This window comes from Prionailurus bengalensis, chromosome B4, assembly GCF_016509475.1.
Source record: "Prionailurus bengalensis isolate Pbe53 chromosome B4, Fcat_Pben_1.1_paternal_pri, whole genome shotgun sequence".
Lineage (NCBI taxonomy): Eukaryota > Metazoa > Chordata > Mammalia > Carnivora > Felidae > Prionailurus > Prionailurus bengalensis.
The window spans coordinates 96,875,783-96,902,344 of NC_057358.1; the positions used below are offsets into that span (position 1 = coordinate 96,875,783).

Here is a 26,562-nt window from a genome sequence, read left to right on the forward strand (position 1 = left end):
TAAGAGTATAATAGCATGAATGAAATAGACTTTTTGATTAATATAGGATAATTTTAGAGTCATTTTACTTGATTGACATTTTTTCTCTTCTTTTCTCTTTCTCTCTCTCTCCTTTTAATACTCTTTCCTACAGGGTGCTGCTCTAATTAGAATGCTGGCTAATTTTATGGGCCATTCTGTATTTCAGAGGGGTTTGCAAGTGAGTAAAATGCTTTCTGTTTTGTCTTACATTTTCCTTGTCAATATATTTATTTTAGAGATATTTCACAGTTTGGGAAATTGCCAATACAAAATCGCCGAATTTGATGGAAAACTTGAAGATGAGTAAGGTGAACAATGTCCTTCCATATGACAAATGAAAGTGGTAGATAGGATTCTCACTGTATCAACTGGGAAAACTTTGAACTACTGTGCAATTTAGATCTGTTTAATATGCATTTTTAAGTTGAAATATTTTTCAAATATATGAGATTCTAAATAATCGGTGTAAGATTTTCTAAAAGCCTACCTCACTTTCCTTAAATTTAAAAGTTTATTTAAAGTGAAAATAAATTATGTTAGCTTTACATGTATTTTAGAAAATCTTAATGCAATTTTTCAGATATTTGTCTTTTATGTTGTTGTTTTACTGTTGATATGCATAAAATGTTATTTGTTCCAAAGCTGTTTAAATGTTTTTAAAATTGGAAGTACAATGTTTTAAATAAAGGGAAAAAAAAGAAGCAGTGTTATCATACTGCATTTAAAGTATGAAGTATGGAATCTAAGAGTGGATTCTTAAAAAAGAGGATTCTTAAACTCTTTAATGCAAACACAAATATAGAAAAATATAACTTTTATTCCATTGAATCTGTCGGAGTAAATCATGTTCCTAGCAGCTGTGATTGATGAATTATTTATGATGCATTCTGCTACTTAGAAGTGTCCTTTAAAGTAAATTGATGTTCACCTGAAATACAATTATGCTAAGACAGAGAGAGCAATCAATCTTATCTCTTCTTTGTAAAGCTTTTCATTTTGAAATTTAAATAAACTACATATGGGATTAAGTCATATTTTAGTATAATTCTATCTTTGCCCAAAATGAACGAAAAGGTAAAATGCAAAGCAAGAGTTAAATCTGTTACGAAAAAGCTACATATACTTAACACAACAAAGAAAAAAATATTTAAATTTGTTGAAGAATGATTTCCTTTAGAAAATATTCTTACAGATTTGTTTCAGCAGGGGTTGAAATTTACTTTAATCAGCTCTTTCCATTAGGGACACCTTCAGAATAGCTGAATTCTATTGAACCTATTTGCCGGGTGCTAGAGTCTCCATTCTGATCACATAGTTGGGAAAATCTTTTTTCTCAAGGAGTGCCCTCCATGAATATCAACTGTCTGGAGGAATGTCCTTCCTATCCCCAATCCTATGTTTTTTTTCCCACTGAAGTTGTAGACTGTGACAGTTCCAGAAAATATCTAAGCTTTCATTAGGGCAACACAAATTGAATTTGATTTCCTGGTAGCAAGTTGATGTGAAATCATTTTCTGTATAAGATTTTTATTGTTTTTCCTCATCTGTGTGTATGGATTTGCTCAGCAGATTGAATAACTCTAGTGTATTATTTGGAAAGGATTATTTTTTTGTAAAATTTTTCTTTACCCTGTCGTATTTTTGATAGTATACAAAAGACATCAATTTTTAATAAACCCTTTTCTACTGACCCAGACTATTTAGTTTTTTCAGAAACAGAGGGTACCCTCTGACTCCTATTATATTAAACTTTTATTTGCAGCTTGTATTAATGTGTGCCTTTATGCTCTGATACTTGATTTGGTTAATTTTCAACTGAGGGGACTCTATGTTTGTCAACATTGCATTTCATTTACCTTGTGACATCTCATTGATCAGATGGATCTGTATCCTTCAGGACTTCGCTTGCAGCTTTATTTATACTCATCACTCAAACTGATTTAGTGTATCATCAGCAGTTTGGATTAGTTTACAGTAGATCCCTATGTCTAGGTGATAAATTATCATCCCTTGTGCGTGAAGATTTATGGGATACATTTTGGAAATGACCTCCTGAACAGACACTTCATGTCGTGGTGCTGAGTGGTCATAGAGTTGATATTAATATATTTCCCATCCACAAGGCTCTGGGGAGTCTTGGTTGACATGTTATAGGAGCTAATCTGGACTTTCAATGCTTCCCTCTGCTTGGGAAATCTATTAATTGTTTTTACATTAACCATGGCTTTTCTATGATGACAAGTGAAGGTTTATATTGCAGACAGACCCAGAGTTAGATTTACAGGTGTGGTCAATCCCAAATTGCAAATAGGATGCTTTTCATATATATTTTTCCCTCATTTCTTTTTTTTCCTTCCTCCTCTTTTTCTTTCCTTTCCCCTCCTCCTTTTTTCCTCCAATTTATTTGTTTGTGCCTTTCATGTTCCACATAGGAGCAATGTTATAATGGTGATTTCTTTTAAAATTTGTGTTCTCTTACAATTTATGTATCCTTATGACCCATCCTAAATGCTTTTGGGAACAAGGAAAATGTTTTTTACTAATACAACTGCAAATATATAAAATATAATACAGCTGACCCTTGAACAATACAGGGGTTAGGAGCACTCACCACCCCCCCTTGACACACACAGAATCCAAAATCCACATACAACTTTTGACTCTCAAAAACTTAACTACTAGTGGCTTACTGTTGACTGAAGACTTACTGATAATATAAATGGTAAATTGATACACTGTTGTATGTTATATATATTATTTATTGTATTCTTACAATAAAGTAAGCTAGATAAAAAATGTTATTAAGAAGATCTAAGGATGAGAAAATATATTCATAATACTGTACTATAAAGAATCCACATATAAGTGGACTTGTGCACTTCAAACCCATGTTGGGTTTGAAAACCCTTGAGGGTCAACTGTATATATTATATAATATACACAATATAAAATGTTAAATCTAATATAAATTAAGATATAATAAATACAGATATAATATAATTTATAAATATAATATTTATATATTAAATATAATAAAAGTAATATAGAAAGGTAGTAGGTTTCTGGAAAGTTTCTAGATCAGTTCAGATGTTCATATTTAATTTGCAAAGTATCTGAATATCAATTCAACTATATTCATCTACCTTTCATATTGTGTTCTTATATTTTATTTTTTTTTTTAGTTTAAAAAGTTTGAGATTTTGAGTTTATTTATTTTGAGAGAAAGAGAGAGAGAGACAGAGGCAGAGATACAGGGAGACAGAATCTCAAGCAGGCTCCGTGCTGTCAGCATGGAGCCCAATGTGGGGCTCAATCTCACCAACTCCAAGATCACGCCCTGAGCCAAAATCCAAGAATTGGATGCTCAACCAACTGAGCCACCCAGGCACCCTTGGGAAATATATTCTCAATTTCAGTACACATATATATTCCTCAGTAGAAAGGGACTCTAGAGACTTTTTGAGAAAATTTTTGTTCCTAACAATCATATAATTCATTTGATCAGCTATTAGGAAGTCTAATAAATAGTTTCATACAGAATAATCACGACTTTCTTTGGTTTGGTCATCTTATTTTTTTTGTCTAATTCCCTTATTTCTTGAATTTTATTTGATGCTTAAATGGTTCAGTTTAGTACAATTTTAAAATAAATTGCCTCAAAACTTCCTTTTGTAAATAGACAGTATAAAAAATTAGTTCTGGCTACCATTAATATGTCAGCTTCTGTTTTGATGTTTAAATTGAAAGTGAAATGTGGAGAAAACCAAGCATTAACCCTTGTTGGATTATGTATGCTCTCATAAATAATATATTTTTAAAACATAGAAATGTTTATGTTTTTTCAGACTCCACATATCTACTGTTTTACATAATCCATTTCCCAAAATAATAGCTGGTGTATTTTGGAAGCATGAGGCAATGGAAATGATTATCATTTCTGTTTTTAATCAATGGTGGGGCTTTCTACAAGTCACTAAATCTTTCCGGGATTTGTAAAATGCAAGAGTTGTACTAAATACTCTCTGAGATTTTTTCGTCTTTCAGAATGTCCAAATGTAAGATTTATTTAATGCATTTTACTAGTTAGACAATTTGGGTTTGATACTTTAATTTGGGACATCTATTTTAATTTGATGGGAAAATTTGTAAACTAGATATACAAAAGTGAGTGATTCCCTGTTCTTGAATCTTTAGTTATTATCTGAATATTAAGAGTATATGGCCTTCAATGTACATAGTACTGTAGCTATAGTCAAATCAGACCAGCATTTGCTATGACAGAGAATTTTTGCTGGTGATGGTTTCTTTTTGCCCACTACTAAGAAACTGCTTATATTTCTCTTGCTTTTTTGTTATTTTTCATATTATGTTACATTTTCATATTTTGCTCTGGATACATTACATGTGCATACAGTTGTCTCAGATGACATTTTCTAAGGACTTTTTGAAATTTCTTGGCGATTTTTAGTATATATGCTATCTTTTCTAAAGTCAGAATTTAAAAAAATATTTATTTATTTTCAGAGAGAGAGAGCAAGTACACCCAAGTGTGAGTGGGGGTGGGGGAGAGAGAGAGAGGGGGAGAGAGAGAGAGAGAGTGAGAATCCCAAGCAGTCCCTGCACTGTCAGCACAGAGCCTGATGTGGGGCTTGAACTCAGAAACCATGAGATCATGATCTGAGCCAAAATCAAGAGTTGGACACTTAACTGACTGAGCCACCCAGGTGCACCTAAAGTCAGAATTTCTGCTTGTATTCCTGAAATTGGCTGGAATCAACTGTACCTGTGGGTCTGATGGCATTGAAGTGAATTGGAGGTTTGTCTTAAGGAGAATCAGCATACCCCTTGATGAGTGTTATTATAAGGGAATCAAACTAGTGGTAACTAACTAACTTTTTCAGAGGCTAGAAGAGCTGCTTTTGATGTCAAGGAAGGTTCAGTGGAATTTAGACTTTCAAGGTCCCCATTCCAATTCTCTCCTGTCTAGTCAGAAATAGACTTTGATCCCAAAGACTTTGTAATTCTGTATTCTCTGATAATGTTCTATTGAAGCAATATTTTTTTTCCCAAAGTATGTTCTTCAATTTAGACAATTGTATATAATTATTTAAGAAAATTTGACCATGAAAACCAGAGATTAGCATCCAATACAGATGGAAATTTCCCATCTATGAGGGTCTTTTCCTGGAATATACCACTCTTGATGCCTAATATAGTAGCAACACCGAACTGTTCTAGGTATTTCAAGCAGAAAAGGATTTAGCACAGGGTATACGAATTTTCCAAAACTGTTGGAAGGATTAGAGGACTAAAGGTCAGGAAAGCCCACTGCTATACTTCAGAAAATCAAGATATTTGGGTATCACAAAGAATTTATACCCATACACTAAGAGTAGTTCTAATTAGGTTTTTGGAAGGAGCAAAATTAGATGGGTTTGTTCAACCCACCATCTTTATCCAAAAGTGCTTTAAAGGACTTTCTTCATCTGGTTTTGGTGACACTGTATTCTCCTGAGTGCAGTCATAGTTCATTCCATGTTCAACCCCTAATACTTTTTAAGCATTGCTGAATCATTCGTCAGTTTTTACATCTTTCATTTCCTGGGGATATTATTGTTTGAGTGCATATTTGTTAATTTTCACCCACATGTAGCAATGCTTATGCATATGATCAGTAAATTAGTAATTACTTCTTTTATTTTTTTTTATAACTTAAGTTCCTATAGGTCACATCTTCATTCTACATGAGTATTATAGACTTATTTCTGAAGTAATTCAGGTAATGATTCTTTTAGATAGAATTTTTTTTACATGATGCTGACATTTCTTATATAATTTTTACTTGTTTTAATATCCTAGTTACAATGTTCTCTTTTTCTATGATTTTTCTGGAAATAAAATAATAAGGCTATAATTATCGAATCCTCAGATAACATTGATTGTCTCAGTAGCTATTAAAAAATAATTAGTACATAGTACTATTGCTTTTTCTTTTTAAACAAAAACAGTATTGTTTTAATGATTTAAACCTCACGATCCCATCCTTCATGTTACTATGAGTCAACACCAGGGAACTCAAATTATGAAGAAACATCATTAAGCTTGATATAAACTCAAACCCTGAAATCCATGTCAGAAAATACGTTACCTTCTTGCTCAACCAATGAAGGTAATTCAATATCATCTAAAATATGGTTGAATAAGAAAGATTTCTCTTGATTAGTATTTAACTGCTCTTTTCCATAAGGTAACCCAGAACAAGATGTTTGGCTCCAATTATCAGGGTAGAAATTGCTTATGCAAATCAATGTAAGGCAATGAGGTGTGGATAAAAAGCAAAAGGGAAATATCATTATTATTGGTTTGTGCTCATAAAACTCTGACAGCCTGAAGGTAATGACAGGCACAAAGCCAGAGGGATTGTTAGTAGCAACAACATACTCAATAACTTGTGTTCCAGTGAGAAGTTATATGTTAACATGTGTACACAGGATTTTTATTCGATAACTTCCGGCTTGCATTTGTGAGAGAGCGTCTGCTCCCTTGCATGTAGATTTTTCAGAAAAATGAAAAGTCATAAAATAATAGAGGAAGAGAGACAGTGTGTCGAAGATAATTTCCTTTCTGAAGAGACAGTATTGTGTTTTCATCCAGATGGTAGCTGAATCATGCTTAATGTAAAATGAATAACCACAGACAGTTTTTGCTCAGATTTCTCTATGTTTCACTTAAATCACTGTGCAGTTTTAGAATTACTATAGATAGAAAGGTTAACACTTCATGATAATTTGTTGTGATCACTCAATACCATACGATAATGATGTTATCATTGCTGGTGGTTTTAATCATTGGATTTGACCTAATTATCATTTAATTTATTAAAGACCTAACTACAAAGCTAAAATTAATGAGAATGTTAGATAGAAAAAAATTAATTACAAGGAAATATTCCATGGATTTGAGAATCAAGAATACTATCTCCAATAAAAAACAAATAGTTTAAACATTAAGTAGCAATAGTTATTCATATTTCTCAGTCAGTACGAAATAATCTCTATTCATCTGTTTCAATTAATTTATGTACAGCTACTGATTGAATCCTTGTCATTTTGCCTCTGAGTTAAATGTTGTTAACTGACCACTGTAACCATCTAGCATGAACTAAAAAGCCTTTATTATTAACGACATACACCTCTGTTTGGTCATCCTGCAGGCATTTACGAAGCTCAACAGGAAGTTTTAGAAAGTTATATTCATTGGTTTTCTCTTACCTGTTATTTAAGGGCTTAAGATATTTTATATATTTTAGCTAAGAAGAGTTGGTTTTATAAAGTGATATTTAAGATAACTTTCTTTATGGGACACCTGGGTGGCCCAGTTGGCTAAACATCAACATCAGCTCAGGTCACGATCTTACAGTTTGGGAGTTAGAGCCTACAGAGTGTCAGGCTCTGTGATGACAGCTGAGATCCCGGAGCCTGCTTTGTATTCTGTGCCTCCTTCTCTCTCTGTCCCTTCCCTGCTTGTGCTCTCTCTCACTCTCTCTCTCAGAAATAAACATAAAAAATTAAGATAACTTTATTTAAAATGTATCTGTGAAACTATTAGACACATTTTGTTGATGAGTATGTATATTCATACGCTGTTATGTGTGTAAATGCACACCAGTCTTTAATATACACACCCGTGGGTACATCTATCTGCAAAATGCCTCTCAGTCCTTGAAGACTCTACATTTGATCAGATTGCTAGTTCAGGATACAATAAACTTACCTTAGAGGCATTTTTTTTTTCCTCTAACCTATTTAACTCTTGCATGAGCAGTTTCCTTTCTTTTCCTTCAATCATTTCTTTTTCTTTTATGGGCCCTTTTCAGAACCTTCACCTAATAGCCTAGAACTACATATTTGGCAATGTAGTCAATGTTGTTGTGAAAAGAACCCTCCTAAATTTGGAAGATGGTTTTTCTTATTACTCATATTTTTATAATTGCTTGGTGATGCTACTACATAGTTTAATACTAGGCGTACCATAATATATTTTAATATATTTAGCTTTTTCCTTGTTTGGGACCATCTAGATCACTTTCCAGTTTTTGTTAAACAGCACCATAATGGTCTTTAAATTATAGATCTTCCTATTATATTTTAGTTGTCTCTTCATATCAATTTCTGGAATCATGTTATCAATTTTTCTTCTAAAATGTTAAGCCAATATGTAGGAGTAGGCATAAAGTTTGAAAGTTCTCTTTTTATAATACACTAAGCAAACAGCATTGGATCCTATTTTCAAAATAATTTTCTTACTAATTTACTAAGTAAAAGATTACCCAATTGCTATTTCAGTGTATATATTTTTATCACAAATGATGTTGAAAACTTTTCATATATTCTCTTGCATTTCATTCTTTGGTGACATAATCATCCATGTGTTTTACCTGTTTGAAGATTGAAGTTTTACTCTCATTTTCATAATTTTGTATAAATGGTTATAAAGTAAAAATAATGAACCATAACATATTTACTACACATTCATTTTCCCCATGATATCTAAATATTTTAAAGTTATTGTGAAAAAGCACATGTTATAAATTAGTGGCTTAGGAGGAGTGCCAAAGGTCTCCCCTAAGTTACATATTTGGAAAATGAGTTATAAAAGGTTCAAATGCATTAAAAACATTTGATCTACCTCTTGTTTCTGTCTGTGGAAGAGAGGGCTGTGTGCTAATATAGCACACAAAGAAATGGTGAATTCATTTGTCATACCGAATCTCATTTCCTTTTGCAATCAGTCTCTTATATTCACCTATTCTCTTCTGCTCAAGGTCTCTCCCAGCGATTATTTTACAGATCATTTTTTACCCTTAAGGGAAATAGCTCATTATAGTGTTAAAATCTTTTAATGCTTTGTGCTAATAAACCAAAATTGTGATTTCACTTCCTGCACCAGCTGTGCTTAGTTTTTATATCCACTGTACATGTTGCTCCCCCATCAGGCATGTCCAGTTATCCTTTTATTCCACACCAACTTATTATATACCCACTCTATGTCAGATGCCACAATAAATACCAAGAATTCAGAGCATGCTGTATACAGCAGATACGGCCCTGATCTCATGAATCATATATAACAGGGTAAGATTGACCCTACGCGGGAAAAAAAAGCAAATACATAGATATTTACTAAATGTGAGAAATGCTGGGAAGGAAAAAATAGAACACTGAGAGAACATATGGGCAGATGGGTCAGGCAATTTTAGATTTGGTGTTCAGGAACTCTTTCTCCAGAAGAAGGAATGTATACTAAGGTCTGAGGGTGAGAAAAGGCTGGGGAGGAAGGAGATCATTTTGGAAATATGGAAGGGCCTGCAAGGGGCTGGAGCAGAGAACTAAGTTCAAGGAAAAGAAAGAAACTGGTGTGTCCTAGCAGAGTTAGTAAGGACGAGAGAGAAGGTAGGAGAGGAGGACAGGAACTAATCATAGAGTGCCAAAGGAGACTGTGCTGAGGAGGTTGGATTTTATTCTGAGTGGAGCGGGATGCTACGGATCGGATCAGTTTTAAGCTGGAATGTGATGTGGTTCCATTTGTATTTAAAAGGCGAAAGATTTATGTGATTTGAAGAGAAACCAGAACATTCCATTTGTATTTAAAGCAGTTATCTGGAAACTTGTAATAACACACTGGGCTTGGGGCAATCTGCATACCAAGAGAGGAATCAGGTAATAAAATTAGGAAGATATTTGAATATTCAGGTGAGAGATAATGGCAACTTAAATAGCCAGTAGATACACAGAGACATGGATGGATTCAAAATGTTTTTTTAAATGTTTATTTAATTATTTTGAGAGAGAGAGAGAGAGAGAGAGAGAGAAAGAGAGAAAGAGAGAGAGAGCGCCAGCAGGGAGGGGGAAAGAGAATACCAAGCAGGCTCCATGCTGTCAGTGCAGAGCCTGATGTGGGGCTTAATCTCACAAACCAGGAGATCATGACCTGAGCTGAAATCAAAAGTCAAACACTTAACTGACTGAGCCACCCAAGCACCTCCCAAAGTGTTTTTTTGAAGGTAGAATAAGTGGACCAAGGGATAGATTGGATGAAAGATGTGTATGAGAGGTGAGGAAGAAGAGGTACCTAAGTATTATCCTAATGTTTGTGGGTTAAAGGCCTGGGAACAAGCCCTGTGGAGCTGTAACCCTTGGAGGTTGAGAGTCTCTACCAGGGTAGAGACTGATATGGAGCAGCCGGAGAGGCAGGCAGAATACCAAGGGTGTGGTGTCCCCCAAGTCAAGCAAAAAGCTTATTTCAAGATTCAGAAAATGATCAATGAGGTTAAATGCAGCTGGGAGGTGGAGTAAAGACCGGAAAGTATTTCTTTTGGCAGCTTGCTGATTTATTGATATCCGTGGCATGGATTAAAGAGTGAAGGAGAAATGTCCGAGTAGAAACATGTGTATGTAGCATAAAATTTAAAGAAATTTGCCAAGGAAGGAGATCAGAAAATTAGGGTAGGTAGTTAAAGGGGGATAAGGCTAAGGAAAGTTTTTGTTTTGTTTTAAAGATGGGGGACTGTTGTACTAGTTGGGCTGGTAGAGAAGGAGTCAGGATGAGAAGAGCATGATAAATGTTAGAGAAGTAAGAGATAACTGGGACATGAGTCCCTAAGACGGTAAAAAAACTCATGTCTGATAGGAGATATACTTCCAGTAAATTTGGGAATTTGGAAATTCTGATGAATTTGATTTTTTCCGTGTTTTTTCAGCAAGGTCAGTAGCTGAAAGTGAGGTAATAGTGGGCCAAAGAGAGGTTTGAAGATTAAGGATTGGGAAGGGAAGGATGGCATGGCTGTTGTATTGAGTGCCTATTTGAGTTAGGGAATTATGAATTTATAATAACACTAAACTGATTGCCTTATTTTCTCCCATGATGCTTAGCAGCATGATGCAGACCTGGAGAAGGCAAATACTTGGATTCATCCAGGATTGGGGTTTCACCACCTAGTGTCCTTGAAGGACAAAGCTGCAAAGGAGACGAGGCTATTTGCTATGAAATGATTAAGATGAGCTATGAAATATAAGCTGGATAATTGGGGAAACAAAAACAGAATCTGATAGACAAATACCTGCCATTGATAAAGAGTCTTAACAAGTATATATGATTTGAACACTGAATAAAAGAAATCCCCGTGCTTCGGAGCATATGGGAAATGTAATTTGTCCTTGTTGAATTCTCCTAATGTCATGCCCATTAATATGGGGATATCCCAGGGAACTTTTTCAGTCCAGAGCATATGATGAAGAGCCCTTTGTTCTCCTCTACACTGATATACTGTCATACTGGTTTCATGGAGTGGGTTGATCAGTAAATGGGAAATAAGTGAGATAGCATTTGTTGCTTGAATGTTTGGTATATATCTTGTCGAAACTTTGTCTTTGTGGTCACCTAAATGTTAGTGTTTTTGCTGTTTTAGTGCCAACGTAGGTATGGCTATTTTGTGCCGGGGGGCACTAATGAGTGCTTCTATTTCATGAGCCACCCCAAGTCACAAGCAACGAGTGGCTTGTCACCTGAGCAGAGCTCGGTGAAAAATAGGGCACTAGACTGCACAACTCAGGAGCCCTCCAGGTCTCTTTCTTTTTCCAGACCTGGGAGGAGAAAGGTTTCTAAGCTTTCCTCAAACCCAAAAAACTGTGGCCTTAATTTTTTTCTTGCACTTTTACTTTTTAGTATATGTGCTACCGAAGCGAGCATGCACTTTTACTTTAAAAAAAAAATCCCTTAGGGCAGCTGGATGGCTCAGTTGGTTAAACATCTGACATTTGATTTTGGCTCAGGTCATGACCTCACAGTTTTGTGGATTTGAGCCCCGCATCAGACTCTGCGCTGGTGGTGTGGAGCCTGCTTGGGATTCTCTCTCTCTCTCTCTCTCTCTCTCTCTCTCTGCCCCTCCCCTGCTAACCCTTTCTCTGTCTTTCTCAAAATAAATAAATAAACTTAAAAAAAAATCCCTTTAAGCACTACCTTCCTTCCAGGTTGTCCATATAATTTCCCTCCCTTGAGTCACTAGGACATTTTGACTTCTGGAGGTGAGGCTGAAGATGTTGACTCTAGGTACCCCCCACCCCCACCCCTTGAGCTTGGTCTTAAAATAGCTAACATTTCTTGGGTTCTTATGTGGCAGGCATTTTTTCTAAGAGCTTTACTTGTTTTATGTCATTTTCTGTGCACAGTCTTCTCAAGTATTATATTATCTACCCTTTCCAGTCGAAGAAATTAAAGTTTAGAGAAAATAGATACCTTACTCAAGATCACATGACTGATAAGGATCAGCCTGAATTCCTATTTAGTTTTCTAAATACACACACACTTCTTTGTCAATTGAGTTGCATTTTTTTTTCTCAACTAGTCACCAGCACTAGGTCTGAATGAGTAAAGGAGTGGAAGTGAGGAACTCCATGTACGAACCCTATAGTCTGTGAGCATCTTGATTTATAAAAGGCAGTGTATTTTTACCAGTAAGAATATAGTTTATCTATTTTGTGAGCTTGTTGTGGTCAAAGTCCTTTACCAGGGCATTCAGGAAAAGCAATTCACAAACTTCAGTTCTACCAATAGATTCATTTTGTGTCTCAATAATATTTCAAGCTAGCAGCAGAAGTGAGAGGTGGGGATACTTTTCAGTACCCCAGCACACCCCTATAGACTCACATTCACATTATTTCACTAACAGGTGTAGGACCCTGTCAGCTTGTTCCGGAATGTACAAATCCAGCAATGGCAATATTACACCTCTGGTGATGCTCTTGCATGTTGAGGCATTGATGGCATGATATGTAATTACTAAATAAGAGATCTGTGAAAAGAAAACTGAGGTGAGAATATGCCATTGTCTATAATTGAAGACAAACAAACAAGTCTTTTATGTGCTAGCAAGTTGTTTTGATTTAAAATTTTCTGATTTTCTGGTACATTCTGCAATTCTTTAAAAAAGTATACTGCTTTTACATAGTTATACAGATTATTATTATATTATTACATTATATTATATTATATATTACATATTATATTATATTATATCATATGGATTTTTAAAATAATGTAAATTGCCTTTTTCTTCCTAGAAAAATATATGAATACTCCTATATCTAAGTAAGTAACTTCTAAAAAGTAAATCTAGGTGAAACACACATTAAACAAATCAAAATCAAAATGGCATGTAAACAGTGATATAAGTTATTTTCAGGCATTTTGTTCTACCTGTTCAAATAACTTTCTTTCCTAAATACCTCTTGTTTTTTACTGTGTCTGATGGCCAGATACTCCTGTACCTTGAAAAGTTTGTGGTCGTTCCTTTTTTCCTGGGTTTCCTTCTTAGAAACTTGTTACAATTTAATAATAAAGGTTTAATAATTATTCATATCTTTTCATCCTTGGTTCTTATCTACTAGAATAAAATGTAAACATTCTTTTATTTTGCATATAATGCTTTTCCAGTGCTTTGCTACTCCTTTTTACTTAATATCACAATCTCCAGCCAGTTTTCAGTTATGAACCAAAATAATATTTTGATCTGTAGTCTAGCTTTCTTGTGTGTTAGTTGGTCATCTGTCCCTGGTTTGGTGTCTTTGCTACTGTTTCTCAAGGTCAGGGAATGTAGAAACATCCTCTGAAGTGCATGGCCCAGGCTTCAAATGGGTTTTATCCAATCCTTGTATGACATTGCTATGATCTGGAAGCTTTTAATCTCCTTTCTTTCTTTCTTTCTTTCTTTCTTTCTTTCTTTCTTTCTTTCTTTCTTTCTTTTTCTTCTAATGTTTATTTGTTTTTGCGAGAGAGAGACAGAGATGGAGACGGAGACAGAGAGACAGAGCACAGTTGGAGGAGGGGCAGAGAGAGAGGGAGATACAGAATCTGAAGCAGGCTCCAGGCTCTGCGCTGTCAGCACAGAAAATGACACGGGGCTTGAACTCAAGAGCTGTGAGATCATGACCAGAGCTGAAGTCAGACGCTTAACCGACTAAGCCACCCAGGCGCCCCTAATCTGCTTTCTTATTGCCCATGGCTCCCTTTGAAATCACCCTACTCTAATAATGCACAAACTTACAAATATTTAATTTTTGAGGTTTAGGTTTTCAGGTTAAAAGCTCCTACTCTAGAAGCTTTAAGACAATGGTTTAGCTTAGTTTTATTTTTTGTTGTTGTTACTCCCTTGTGAACTTCTGTCTGTGGAACTTGTATACTTTTTCTCCAATCTTTTCATCTGCCTCTTTTTTTTCTTTTTTAACCTAAGTATCTACCTCCTTCCCTTCATACCTACTGTTTATAACACAGTGAAAGCCTAGAAGATTTGTTCAATAAAACCAGGTGTTCTTTGCCTTCCATTTTGCCTAAGTTGTATGAGAGAGTTTCTACTTTTCTTTCTGAGGTTGCCAGGAAAATTTAAGATATTTGGATTTGTTTTGATTATATCCCCCATTAGTGTTGTATCAGTCAGGGTTTGGGGTTTCAAGCCACAGAGACAAACTCTGGCTAAGTTAGGCAAAAAGGAATTTATTGGAAGGGTGTGGGGTAGCCCTTGGAATCATTGGGAAGGCTGGAGCGTCAGGCTTACAAAATGTGTGGTAGGAACTAAAGGGGACTCAAATTAAGAAACCTCGCCAAGGTCCTGCCAGGGGAATGGCTGGTTCAGCTGCTACCATTAGCATGGATGCCTCTGGACCCTCAGTGTCACCATCCCAGGGGATCAAATTTCAATTGTTCCTGCTTCTTTGCATTGGTCCTGCAGGATTCACAGTCCTGGGATGAAGTATCTACTCGCCTGAGGCCAGGGCACACGTGCATCCTTTAGCTGCCAGGGAGCATGGGGAAGGGAGTATTTACTATTTTGTCCCTTCCACTGCCAGTAGGAGGTGGAGCCCTCACCTTCCTGCAGGATTCCATGGTGAGTTATTGCCCCTATATAAACGTGGTGTTTAAATGCTGGAAAGCCCAAAGAATGACAAATGCCCACTACAAATTTTTGAGGTACAATTATTCTTAATAGAAAGGAACAGTATTTCAAACTCTTGCTTCAACCCTCTTGTCACATAGTCAGAAAAATCAATGCCTGAATTTACCTGGCATTTCCCAGACTAGTCTTACAAGTACAAGGGCTCCTACTTCCCAGTGTCACTGAGGCCCAGACTTGCCTCTCTTATCTCATTGGAGAAAACACAGGACTGGGTCCTGCCTTGTGCAGTCCCAGAGCAATACCCCCTAAAGCTGCATTAACACATTTCCACTAGAGCACAGGATGTGATTCTGACAAATGGGAATCACAGAGAGTTTGATGCAGGAATGGAGAGGAAGCTTTCATTATTATTTTTATTTATTTTACTTTTTAAGGTTTTGTTTATTTTGAGAGAGAGAGAGAGAGAGAGAGCAAGCTGGGGAGGGAGAGATAGAGAGAGAGAGAGAGAGAGAGAGAGAGAGAGGGAGAGAGAGAATATCCCAAGCAGGGATTCGACGCGGGGCTCAAACTCACAAATCGTGAGATCGTGACCTGAGCTGAAATGAAGTCAGATGCTTAAGCGACTGAGCCAGTCAGGCATCCCAAGAAGTTTTCCTGATTCTTAAAAAGAGATTCTCAGGAAGAAATTCTGTTTCCTCTGTGCAGTGTCATGTCTGAATGTGATGGTTGGGATTACTTGTACAATCTAACCGCAAAATTGAGGATGAAGGCAAAACACAGGTAAAGGTGGGGCCAAACAATTTCTGGAGGAAAAGAGCTGCGGCTGTGGTACCTTCTCTTATAATAGGAAAGAATAAATCTTGTCATTAAAAAGGTCATTCTAGGGTGGGTTTTTTTTTTTGTAAGTTGCAGCTAAACATATATAAACTGGTCCATATATCTTTGGTTTTTAATAAACTGTCTTTCTGTGTCCTGAGGAATAAATCCTTTGTGCAGTTTGTCCTCTGTTTCCATGTGCTAAAGGGCTCATTACTAGGAGTGCACAATTATTCCATGTAAACATATTAAAAGGTAATAGTGATTTCCTTCCTCAGCTCACCTTTTCCTTTTCTCCCTATTTACTTATTAGTCCCGTTGGCTTTTGTGCATGGCAGATTGTGGATCATGTCACTTGTTAGCAAAAAAAGTAAAATAAAGATGGTCTCATACCCAATAGTTCAGTCTTTTGATGACATCATATGCAATTGCATCTATCAATGCGAGTTATATATCTGACAAATATGCACTGAAATAATAACTTATGTTCTATGTTAGTGTTTAAATATGACATTTTGGAGGAACCTGATGGATATAAGAAATGTCTCTTTACAGTACTGTCAGTTGTTCACAGGGAGGCATATTGAATAAGGAAAGTCAGGAACCACACAAATATAGTCAGCATTTGCTGGGTCCCCAACTGGGCACATAGATGCTGGCTAAGCAGTGGTAGACAGGAATAACAGGGGCCTTACTCTCATGGAGTTTACAGAGTACACGAGCAGTCAAACTAATGAACAAGCAATTAGAACACAGTGTGACAGATGTTCTTATATGGTACAACGGGTGAGAATGTAAGAGGGGTACTTAACTCAGAATTAGGAAGGGGTGGGAATGGGCAAGAAAGGATTCCTGAGAAAAATGGATCAAGCCTGAGTCCCAGAGATTGAGCTGACTTGACATAGGCGAAAGAGAAAGCATACATAGCAAAGGGCTTGTGCAATGACCTAGAAAAGGGAGAGAGTAGGAATAGGCATCTGCAGAAAGCAGGAAGTAGCTAAGTAAGTTGAGGCAGAGAGCAACAAAGTAACAGGTGGGATTTCAGAAGTACAGAGAGACCAGACCACGAGGGACATTTTTAAGTCCCGTTAGGGTGTTTGGACTATATTCTGAATGTAGCAGGGTTCCATGTATGCATTTGGTGAAAGCTATTCTGGCTGCATGGCAGAGATGTGATATGAAGGGAACAGAGCAGGAATGGTGGCAGTGCTCGTCATCCAGAGAGGCTGTCAAATAGGAGGAAGGAAGGGGGAACCTTGAAGGAATAGTGGGGACGTGGATCATCACTTGAATGTGGTGGAAAGGGAGAGAGAGGCATCCAAGAAGATTACTTGGTTGAGGTGGATAGAAGGGTCGTCACTGGAGAAGGGCTGCCAAAAGGAGCTGATATGGGGGAGGACAGTGAGTTCAGCTTTGAGAAGCTCTTAGTCATCTGTGGAGCATCTAGCAGATATTGGGTTGGGTCAGCAGTTGTGTGCACAGGTATGGGGTTTGGACATGGGCTGGAGTCTCTGAGTTCCACTGTTCTGATTTATTAGATGATGAAGATGATATTTACCCCATAAATGTCATGGGATTGAATGAGATAAAATATAAAGCAATTCACACAGCACTATAAAAAGGAGGCAAATATTATTGTTTTCATTGCTCTGTTCTTTGGTTATTACCGTCAGTGATGCTTTTCCTTCAGTTACTCTGTTTCCAGCCAGTAGGCTGAAATGATTACAAAGATTATGGCAGCTTATTTCTACTGAATACTTAACTGTATTCTAGACACTCTTTTCTAATTCTGTACAGATATTAAAACATTTATTCCTAGAATAACCCTATGAAACAAGGACTTTTATTATCCCCATTTTATAGGTGTGAAGATAGGCATGGAGAAGTTAAGCAACTTGCCAAATCATGTAGCTAGGGAGTGTTGGGGTGTGGACTTGAACAAAGATAGTCAGACTTCCATTCTTGCACTTTATGTGTCAGAATATACTTTTGCTAAATGGGCTTTTAACCTTTAATCAGTTTTGTCCCCTAAGCATATTCTAGCAGTTATCTTTGTTCTTTTCAACAACTCTACTATTTCTGAGAACCCTCAATTCCTTTCACAGTTAATATTAAAACCCTTTCCTACTTTGTATCATAATGTCAAGCCTGTTGCAGATTGACTTTCATACACATACCTATAAACATCAATTTCCATTTCATATTTGTAACTCCAGCCATCTTCATATTCATCAACTTGTAGATTTGAAAGTAACTTAAAATCTTCTTATTTAATTGCATACCAAATGTTTGAATTCATCTTGTCAGGTAGTTTTTGTACCAAGACTCCTACAGTTTCAGTCACAGAAACTGTCTTCCCCAAATCACATCTGAGTATCTGCCATTGTATTCAGTAACCTTTTCTCCACCACTGTTTCCCCAGCACATGAAAGCTACCAGCACTTGAGAAGTACACCTTATGTTTTGTGGAATGAATTGATAAAGAAATGATTGATCATCAAAAAAAACCCAAGAACAAAACAAAAACAACAACCACATTTACGATTCTGTAATTTTCTTTGTAATTTGACAAGGACAAAACAAAATTTCCTTAATTTAAAATATGACTATTTTCATGCAAGAGGAAGGTTAAAACAACTAAGGAAAACACTTGGGGTTTTCTATTTTTTGGAAAAAAGAGTTGACATATGTAGAATTCCAGTAACACCTGAAGATTGGAACTGCCGAGGATCCAAGAAGACGCTTTCTGCCCTGAATTCTGAGGCAAGCAAGTCAGAGCTGCTTCCTAAGCCTGAATAATTGCCATTTTAGCCTGCTTGAAATGTAAATTTGAGCTTTATTCTGAATTGGGGAGGGAACCAAGAACTTGAGTTGAGGATCACTATTGGGCCAAGGTCAACTCATAATGTGAACAGTTGGTCTGTCTGTGAAGAGATTCTTGTAGTTATGTATTAGACCTTTCAAGATCAATGGAGTATTCCTTTGTTTCCTCTTTGGGATTATCCTAACAACACTATCCATAAGCCAAATCCAAGAAATAAATAGGTCTATTTTGATACATTTTATTATTGCATCACTATAATAAAACTCAAATTTATGTTTTATAATTCCCATTGTTCCAAAACTTATTCATTTAAGTACTAAAAAAGCATAAAAGATAATTGTGACAGTTAAACCTCAGATAACTTATTTAAATCCTGGTCCCTGAGTTCTAATGGAAAATGACTCATATGGCATATTCAAAGCCAAAGTGGAATTCAGATTGGTTATTCAGGGTTGCATTTTTTTCAATAAAGTTATTCATAACACCTGATGACGGTGATGGATTTGTGGTTGCTAAGTTCGTGTTGGGCACTGCATCTTTAGAGTCTGATTAAGTGGGAGTTGCCATTTGCTGTGCTGTGAGTTGCCAACAAAGCTGAATCTGTCACAGGTGCTACAATTTGTATTTCAGAAAAATTTCTTCCCCAAGTTTAATTATCCCCAAAGTATTCCACTCTATGTAAAATACTGAAAAGAGTCAGCAAGTTCTTTTTTCTCATTTTCAGTACTGTGATGTAAATTAGGATTTTGTCTACTACCTACATGTTGTAGAGATGATGGAATTTCTAATGGCAGGGCCCCTCTGTTTTATAATATAAAATACTATTTTCTATTCATTTTTGCTGCTTTGGATTCAGGAAAAGAATAACGCCAGTTAGTCATAACTAAATAACGTATTCAGAGTGACATAAACCATGCTTCGTAGAAGGGAACAGGCATGAAGTAGATAGAAAATGTGTAGATTTAACTACTAATGATGGAAACTGGGAAATGAGAAGTCCTACGCTCAAAAATATTAAGTGTAGGATTGACTATTTCTTATTAAATATTAATATATGTTTTAAACTCATGGAAATAAGTGTGTATCATTTTTTGTATGAGACAGCCTGCCCTTTGCAGAGAGACTAGGGAGCTGGACGTGTTTTGGAGACGGTCATCACTCACTCTTTCAGCAAAGCAACTTGTCTTCACATCAGCGTATATCAGTCAGGCTTCTGCTGTTATTTTTTCTTTTCCATAAGAGAGTTCCTTTTTTTATCCCCCCAACATTTCAACAGGAAGTCCTGATGGGGAAGTGTCTTCTAAATATTTCAATGCAGAGATAGTTTCTTTAAAATTGCCCGAGGTTTATTTGGTAGATTAGAGAAAGGCCTTTGACCCTGGGAATCCATAAGAAGTGATTATGGCTATGAAGATAATTTTTAAGATGGCAGTATTGTTTGGTGACTTGATCAAGAGATATGTTATAGTTAAATCTCTTTGGGATATTTTAAAATGGGATTCTTCATCATTTCCCATGCCTTTCTCTTTGACTTTGTACTAATGCAATTCTAACAAATAGAAATGGTTAATTGAATTGAGAAATAAGTGTGTTTACGGGAAATTGCTCAGCCTTCGAATTGTAATTACAATTTTATATTCTTTGTAGGATTATTTAACCATTCATAAGTATGGCAATGCAGCCAGAAATGATCTCTGGAATACACTATCAGAGGTAAAGTATAGGAAGCTCAAATACCAAAACCTCTTCTTGAATATTTGAATTGAGTTTATAAACCATTCATAATTTTTATTGGCACTGACAGTTGTTTTTACTTTTTATATTTCCATTTTCCCCATATTGCTTTATCATTTTAATTTTGATACATTATATTATAAAAATAATGGGATTTAAAATTACTTAAACCATAAATGGTAGTAAAAAGTACCTTGCCTACTTTCCAGCAAGACAGTACTTCTGAAATACAACATTAATATGGTGTCAGGCCCTTATGTTTGAGAGAAATATTGATGTTAAAGTAGTTTTTTTCTATAGGTGAATAACAAATATTTCAGTTTGATACTAGACATATTTGGGATACTTAATGATGCTGCAAGTACTTGTTTTAACAATAAACTATGTTTTGTTTTCCATTAAGTAAAAACTTTAATGTTAATAAAGCTTTCATTTATCTGTATGTATAAAGCTGAACTCAAGGCAAGAAGGTTAACTTTACTAACACATTGTATTAGCTTCACTGATTTTACATGTTTTCAAACTTAAGTAAATCATAAAGGTAAAAATAAAAATGGCTCACTGATAATTATGTTTACAATTCATGTTTATAAAACTAATGTATGCAATTTTGGTTATAAAGGCTTTAAAAAGGAATGGAAAATATGTAAATATACAAGAAGTAATGGATCAGTGGACACTCCAGATGGGTTATCCTGTTATCACCATCTTGGGAAATACAACAGCAGAAAATAGAATAATAATTACCCAACAACATTTTATTTATGACATCCGTGCTAAAACTAAAGCGCTTGAACTTCAGAATACCAGGTACAACACTCCTTTGCATGAAAAACACAATTGCTTTTATTAGTATGTTTCACTGTGGGTTTTTTAACATTTTGAAAAGAAATGCTGACCACAATTATAAAATGTAATTCTATATTTACATGCGGGGTTTTATTTTCATTTCTTTATTTACATGTGGGATTTTCATTTTGATTCCTCTTTTACTCTCATTTCCAGATATTTTAACCATCAAAATGACAGCATACCACAATTATTTTGTTTAAGAAGACAGAGTTTAAATTATCATGGTGATTTAGAAAGATATGTGATTTCTTACTTTTCCCTGTAAATGTTTGTTGAATTAAATTCAAGAAAGTTGAGATGCATCGAAGTCAATTAAATGGAATTGAGCAAACTGAGATTTATAAAATAGATGAGAATAGAAACTATCCAGAAAGACTAATTAAAACAAACTAAAAACCACAACCAGACTAACTAGTGTCTGAGCCAAAGGAACGCAAACTAGATCCATTTTTAAGTGGTCTAAGTATCAATGCTACTTAGCATCAAAATATGTTCTCTTCCCTCGTTTTCAGTGTTTAAAGCCATTGAACACACAACATACATAGAATTTTTATTTGTTGTAAACTTTCTTTTCAAACGCTTATTTAATTACTGAAAACAGCACACAGTGCTTCTTTCTCTTCTACTTTGTATTTTCGTATTGTTTTGTGTCTTATTAAAAGCTAAGCCAAGGAAAGATAATAGAACTTAAATCAGTTCATTTCATTTTTTAAAAGGTGCCCTGAGACAAGATTGAAGAGGGGGAGACAGAAGGGATGGGGTTTAAAATTAATAAATAAAGTGAAGTGCTTGGATGAGGTTGGTCATTCTGACTCCCATTACCCTGGGATATTAGAACCCTGATTTTATCATCCACCAATACCTAGGAGGTGTGAGGCATGAATTATTTTTTGTTTTTGTTTTTGTTTTAATCTCCAAAAGGAATGGAAATCATTCCCAGGCAAGTTAGTTCCAAGATGGGCTATACGTAGGAGTGATTGAGAAATTAGTGAATGTTTTCTGGTGACTAAATGTGGAATGTCACTCAGGAAAGCATGGTCTTAAATGTCCTGGTCGGCATATATTTTGGCCTTCACCAAACTGCCCTTGCAGCCCAACTGCTTCAGTACAGTATTACCCTGCCACACTGTCAGGGCCTGACTCTGTCAACGCCTCTTTACTCAGCCGGATCGGGCACAGCTGCCAAATGCTGCTTTGGTCGGTCCTCCACCCTCTCTGGCCCTGGGCTAAACGTGCTTAGGCATCAACCCTGGCCTTGCCAGGAAGTACATAAAAACTACTTGACTGTGGCAAAGTTAGAGAGATTTAGGCCATGCCTTTGAGAATGATCAGTCTGACACAAACATCACTGATGCAGAAAAACATAAAGGACCCGCAAATGACAGAACAAATTTTGAACAAAAATACTCTGTCAGCCTATAACATGCATCAGATGTATCAGCTATGGGTCTGACTCTTTAAAGGAAGAATTTCTCCCAGGCTGTATAAGTACATCAGCTCTATAGAGCCTTGCTTTTGCTAGAGTTATAAATCATATGGATAATTATTGAACCCTGAGAATGTGGCATATAAAATATTAAGAGTAAGATAATGCATGGAGTCCCTTTAATCTTGAAAATTATTTTCTATTTTGAAATAACAGAGCTTCCAGTTAAAAATTTAGTATTCAATTGTATATTATTGATCATTTTATTCACTCTAACCTGTGGTCAGAGCTTCAAAACCAATTCTGTCTTTTGTATATAGCCTATCTACATCTTTATTAAACAATGCAAGCTGTTGATCCAGTAAAATACAGTGCCCACGATACAAGAAACCCCATAAATTATGGACATTTTCTGAGCCAGTATACTCAATTGTTTGTCTTGAATTTTTTAAAGCATACTAGAACATCACTACAACATTCCCAAAACATTTTTAGTGTAATAATAATTATATTTGTAGCACAGAAAGATCTTTACATCACTAATAATTGCATAAAGTTTGATGACATATAAAAGTGAATTAAATATTTGCTAGAATTTATGCACTTTGGGAATTCTGAATTTGTGTAGTTTATTTTTTTCTTTATGAAGTTAATATATTGCAACCTTAAGTAATATCTCCTCATATACTTATGGAGCTTCTCAGAGTCCCGTGCTACAGAGAATTATATTTACCCCCACACTCGTATTTTCTTTTGCTATTGACCCAATGACAGCACTCTCTCAAGGGTGTATGGTGTCTACATTAATGCTTTCCTAATATTGGTACCATTTTGAAGAAAGATTTCTCACACTAAAATAAGTACCTATTATTGTCTACCTTAATGTGGTTATTAGGATAAATATTGTTTCATTAAAAAAATGTGAACTATGAAGAGAGGTAGTCCCAGGGAATATTAAAGAAAAAATATCTTTGAGGTCTATTGAAATGCATTTTGTGTATGTTTTTGTTTTTGTTATTTTTCTGCTTAAAACGAGATGGCTAAAATGAAAACTTAGGTGGCTGGGACACAATCTAATTTCGCAAATTCTTTTTTCTAGTCTTTTTTCAAACATAACCTACTGTAGGGTGAGATTTCCTTTATACCACACCACACTTACTCAACAGTGTTTCTGTCTTCCACCCTTTTAAGTTATAACCGTAAAGCAACCTAATTGCCACGCTTTCTTTGATTTTTGAAATGAAATTTGTGAAAAGATCAAATATGTGTTGTTTGGAAAGTTATGAAAAATAACACATAGGATTCATTGGATAGCAGTTCAGAAATGAATACAAATTTTAGATATGCTTGGTATTTTGTAATTTTTATTTTGCTTCCGTGACAATATACAGATTTTCACTGTGTGCATGCACAATTGTACATACATGCAGAGACACACAGAAGGCAAAAGCATTCTTAGAAAGAATATAGAAGACTGTTTCAAAAGTTTTACAAAATGCCCGAATGTTTGTATCCCAGTACCTTATAGTTAACTCTTTTGCATCTGAACAGCTATGTGCCATTTAGGAAGTTTCCTATATGTATGTGCCATTGACTGTAAACAACATGTGGGTATTGACATGAATCTCTTTTTCTGTACTTTAGAGACTTTTGCTGAAATTCAAATATTGAAGCATGTCATAGAAATTTTATTATAATTTCTAGCTTCACTATTTAGAAGAATAGAGTCTAACTAGATGCAGAATTATATTTTTTTATATAAGGGAAAATAGTGTTTCATTCACATTCCATGATCATGCTTAAAAGATATATTTATCCTTGAGGATTTTTAAACATCTTCAGTTTTACATATTTCTTGCCCTTTGATACTTATTTGGCTTCACAATTTAGTTGACCCAACTCCATGTGGAAGATGCATACCAAAAAGTCAAGTTCATAAAGTTAATCTCTGTCTTGCCCATAGAATGATTTGGCCCCTTTTATTTTACTTTGGTCTAATCCCATGTGATCCAATTCAATAGCAATTTATGGAATGCCTTCCATTTCTAGGCTTTTTAAAAATCTTTGGTACACAAATATGAGCTCATAGTTTACTTTGAGAATCAGATGCACAATCAAGCATTATTCTCTCTTAACTAATGCTTTGGATTAATCAAAAAAGAGTTATTATTTTTAAAGATCTGCTGTTAAATGAATAAATATCAATTCTCTTTGTCTTTCTCACAGTAATACCATTATTAAATATTTGTCATATTCTTAGTATTATATTATGACCTTGGAGGTATTTGATAAAGAGCTTACATGGGTTGTGTTCATTTATTTGTACTTTGAAAACAATACTTTTGGCTACTATAGGTGTGTTTATTTCCTGACCAACTGTGTAGATTCCATTGTAGTACAACATAGTGTCTCCATATAGTTGGCACTCAAAAATGTTTCTCTGGCTACATACAGCATATACTTTTAAAATTTAGAATTTTAAGCATATTATTTTAACTTTTCATATTATAGATGGCAATTCGTATAAAATTGTGAATTTCTGCCAATCTTCCATTTATATTTTTTTAGTATTACTGAATTCTGTTTATTGTAAGTGGGAAACACAAAATTATAACATAATCAAATTCCATACGACAGAATGAGAGGAGATGCCCTCTTTTCCCATCCCCCCCAAAACATATTCATTATATTTTTAAATTATATAACCCTGGATATGGTTCCTGAAAATTCTCAATTCTCTGTCCACTCTCTAAATTACAGAGCTCATATAGTATCTTTTCCATAAAATCACAAATATTTTTCACATACTAGATATTATTGGCTACCCCTGTTCTTAATGGTGCAATGGTAGGTCAACACTGAACTTATTTTAAGACCATCCAGCTTATCTCTGGCTAGTCACTTGAGATTAAATTGATACTACTTCATGTACAAGAATAGGCTTCAATTTTTATTCCATAAAACGTCAAATCCTAGAAAATTCTTCCCTTAATCGCTGAGACTCATGACTGATCCCTGCACATTGGTTGATGATTTTATACATCAATTTGGAAATTTCATTTCATAAAACAGAACATTAAGTGTGTCCTATGTGTTCTTTGTATTGATCTAGATTTTAGGGACATCTGATTAGTTTCTTTTTTCATTCCTACTTTGCTGAGCAACTTTAAGTATGCTGTATTAATTAACCTTTCTGTAAAATGTAATAATAGTACTTTTTAGGATAGTTATCTGAATAAATAAGGATAATGTTGAAATGTAAATGCATGAAGCCACTGAAATGTGTACTAATTTAATATAGAAATGAAAGGAAAAGAGTTGTTTTGAGATTTTAATCAATATGTGTTATGGCTCTGATTTATTGATTTAGCTACTTTTTATTCCTAATGCAAAATGCAAATCATTTTGTTTTGTTTTGTTTTGTTTGCAAGATAAATTGTTTTGTTGAAAGTCCCCCTTCTGTATTGAAATTCAAACACTTACAGGCTAAGTCTGTGTAATGGCTTTGAAGAAGTGAATTCATCTTCCTTAGTTTTGTGACTGGGGAATTTTTTTTAGTGCCCCTAAAGAGTAATAAAAATCATGCAGAAGGTGCATAGCAAATGTTGTTTATTTGTTATAACCTTTTTTTATTCTTAAAGTTTCTATTTTATTTTGCAGTTACTTGTGGCAGATTCCGTTAACTATTGTGGTAGGAAATAGAAGCCATGTGTCTTCAGAAGCAATTATTTGGGTGTCTAACAAAACAGGTAAAATATATTTTTTCTCCTCAGGAACTATTTGGCTTCAGATAATTGTTTAGCAACTTAACCTCTGGTTTCAGCTGTTGTAACAATGTGAATAAAGACAAATTAAAAAGAAAATATAGAAGAATGATAATTACCTCTATAAAATTAAGTATAATATAGTATAGTTTGTACATAGTCTAATTTTAATCTGCCT

The 26,562-nt window shown here is 35.0% G+C and overlaps 1 protein-coding gene across 1 annotated transcript in view; it reads left to right on the forward strand.

The window, feature by feature from the left end:
• TRHDE (thyrotropin releasing hormone degrading enzyme) overlaps positions 1 to 26,562 on the forward strand; it is a 390,625-nt gene that overhangs the window by 276,630 nt on the left and 87,433 nt on the right. Inside the window, exons 7-10 of the mRNA XM_043565049.1 lie at positions 134 to 199; positions 20,256 to 20,321; positions 20,965 to 21,152; positions 26,281 to 26,369. Of these exons, the coding sequence (XP_043420984.1) occupies positions 134 to 199; positions 20,256 to 20,321; positions 20,965 to 21,152; positions 26,281 to 26,369 (409 nt within the window). The remainder of the gene's footprint in view (positions 1 to 133; positions 200 to 20,255; positions 20,322 to 20,964; positions 21,153 to 26,280; positions 26,370 to 26,562) is intronic.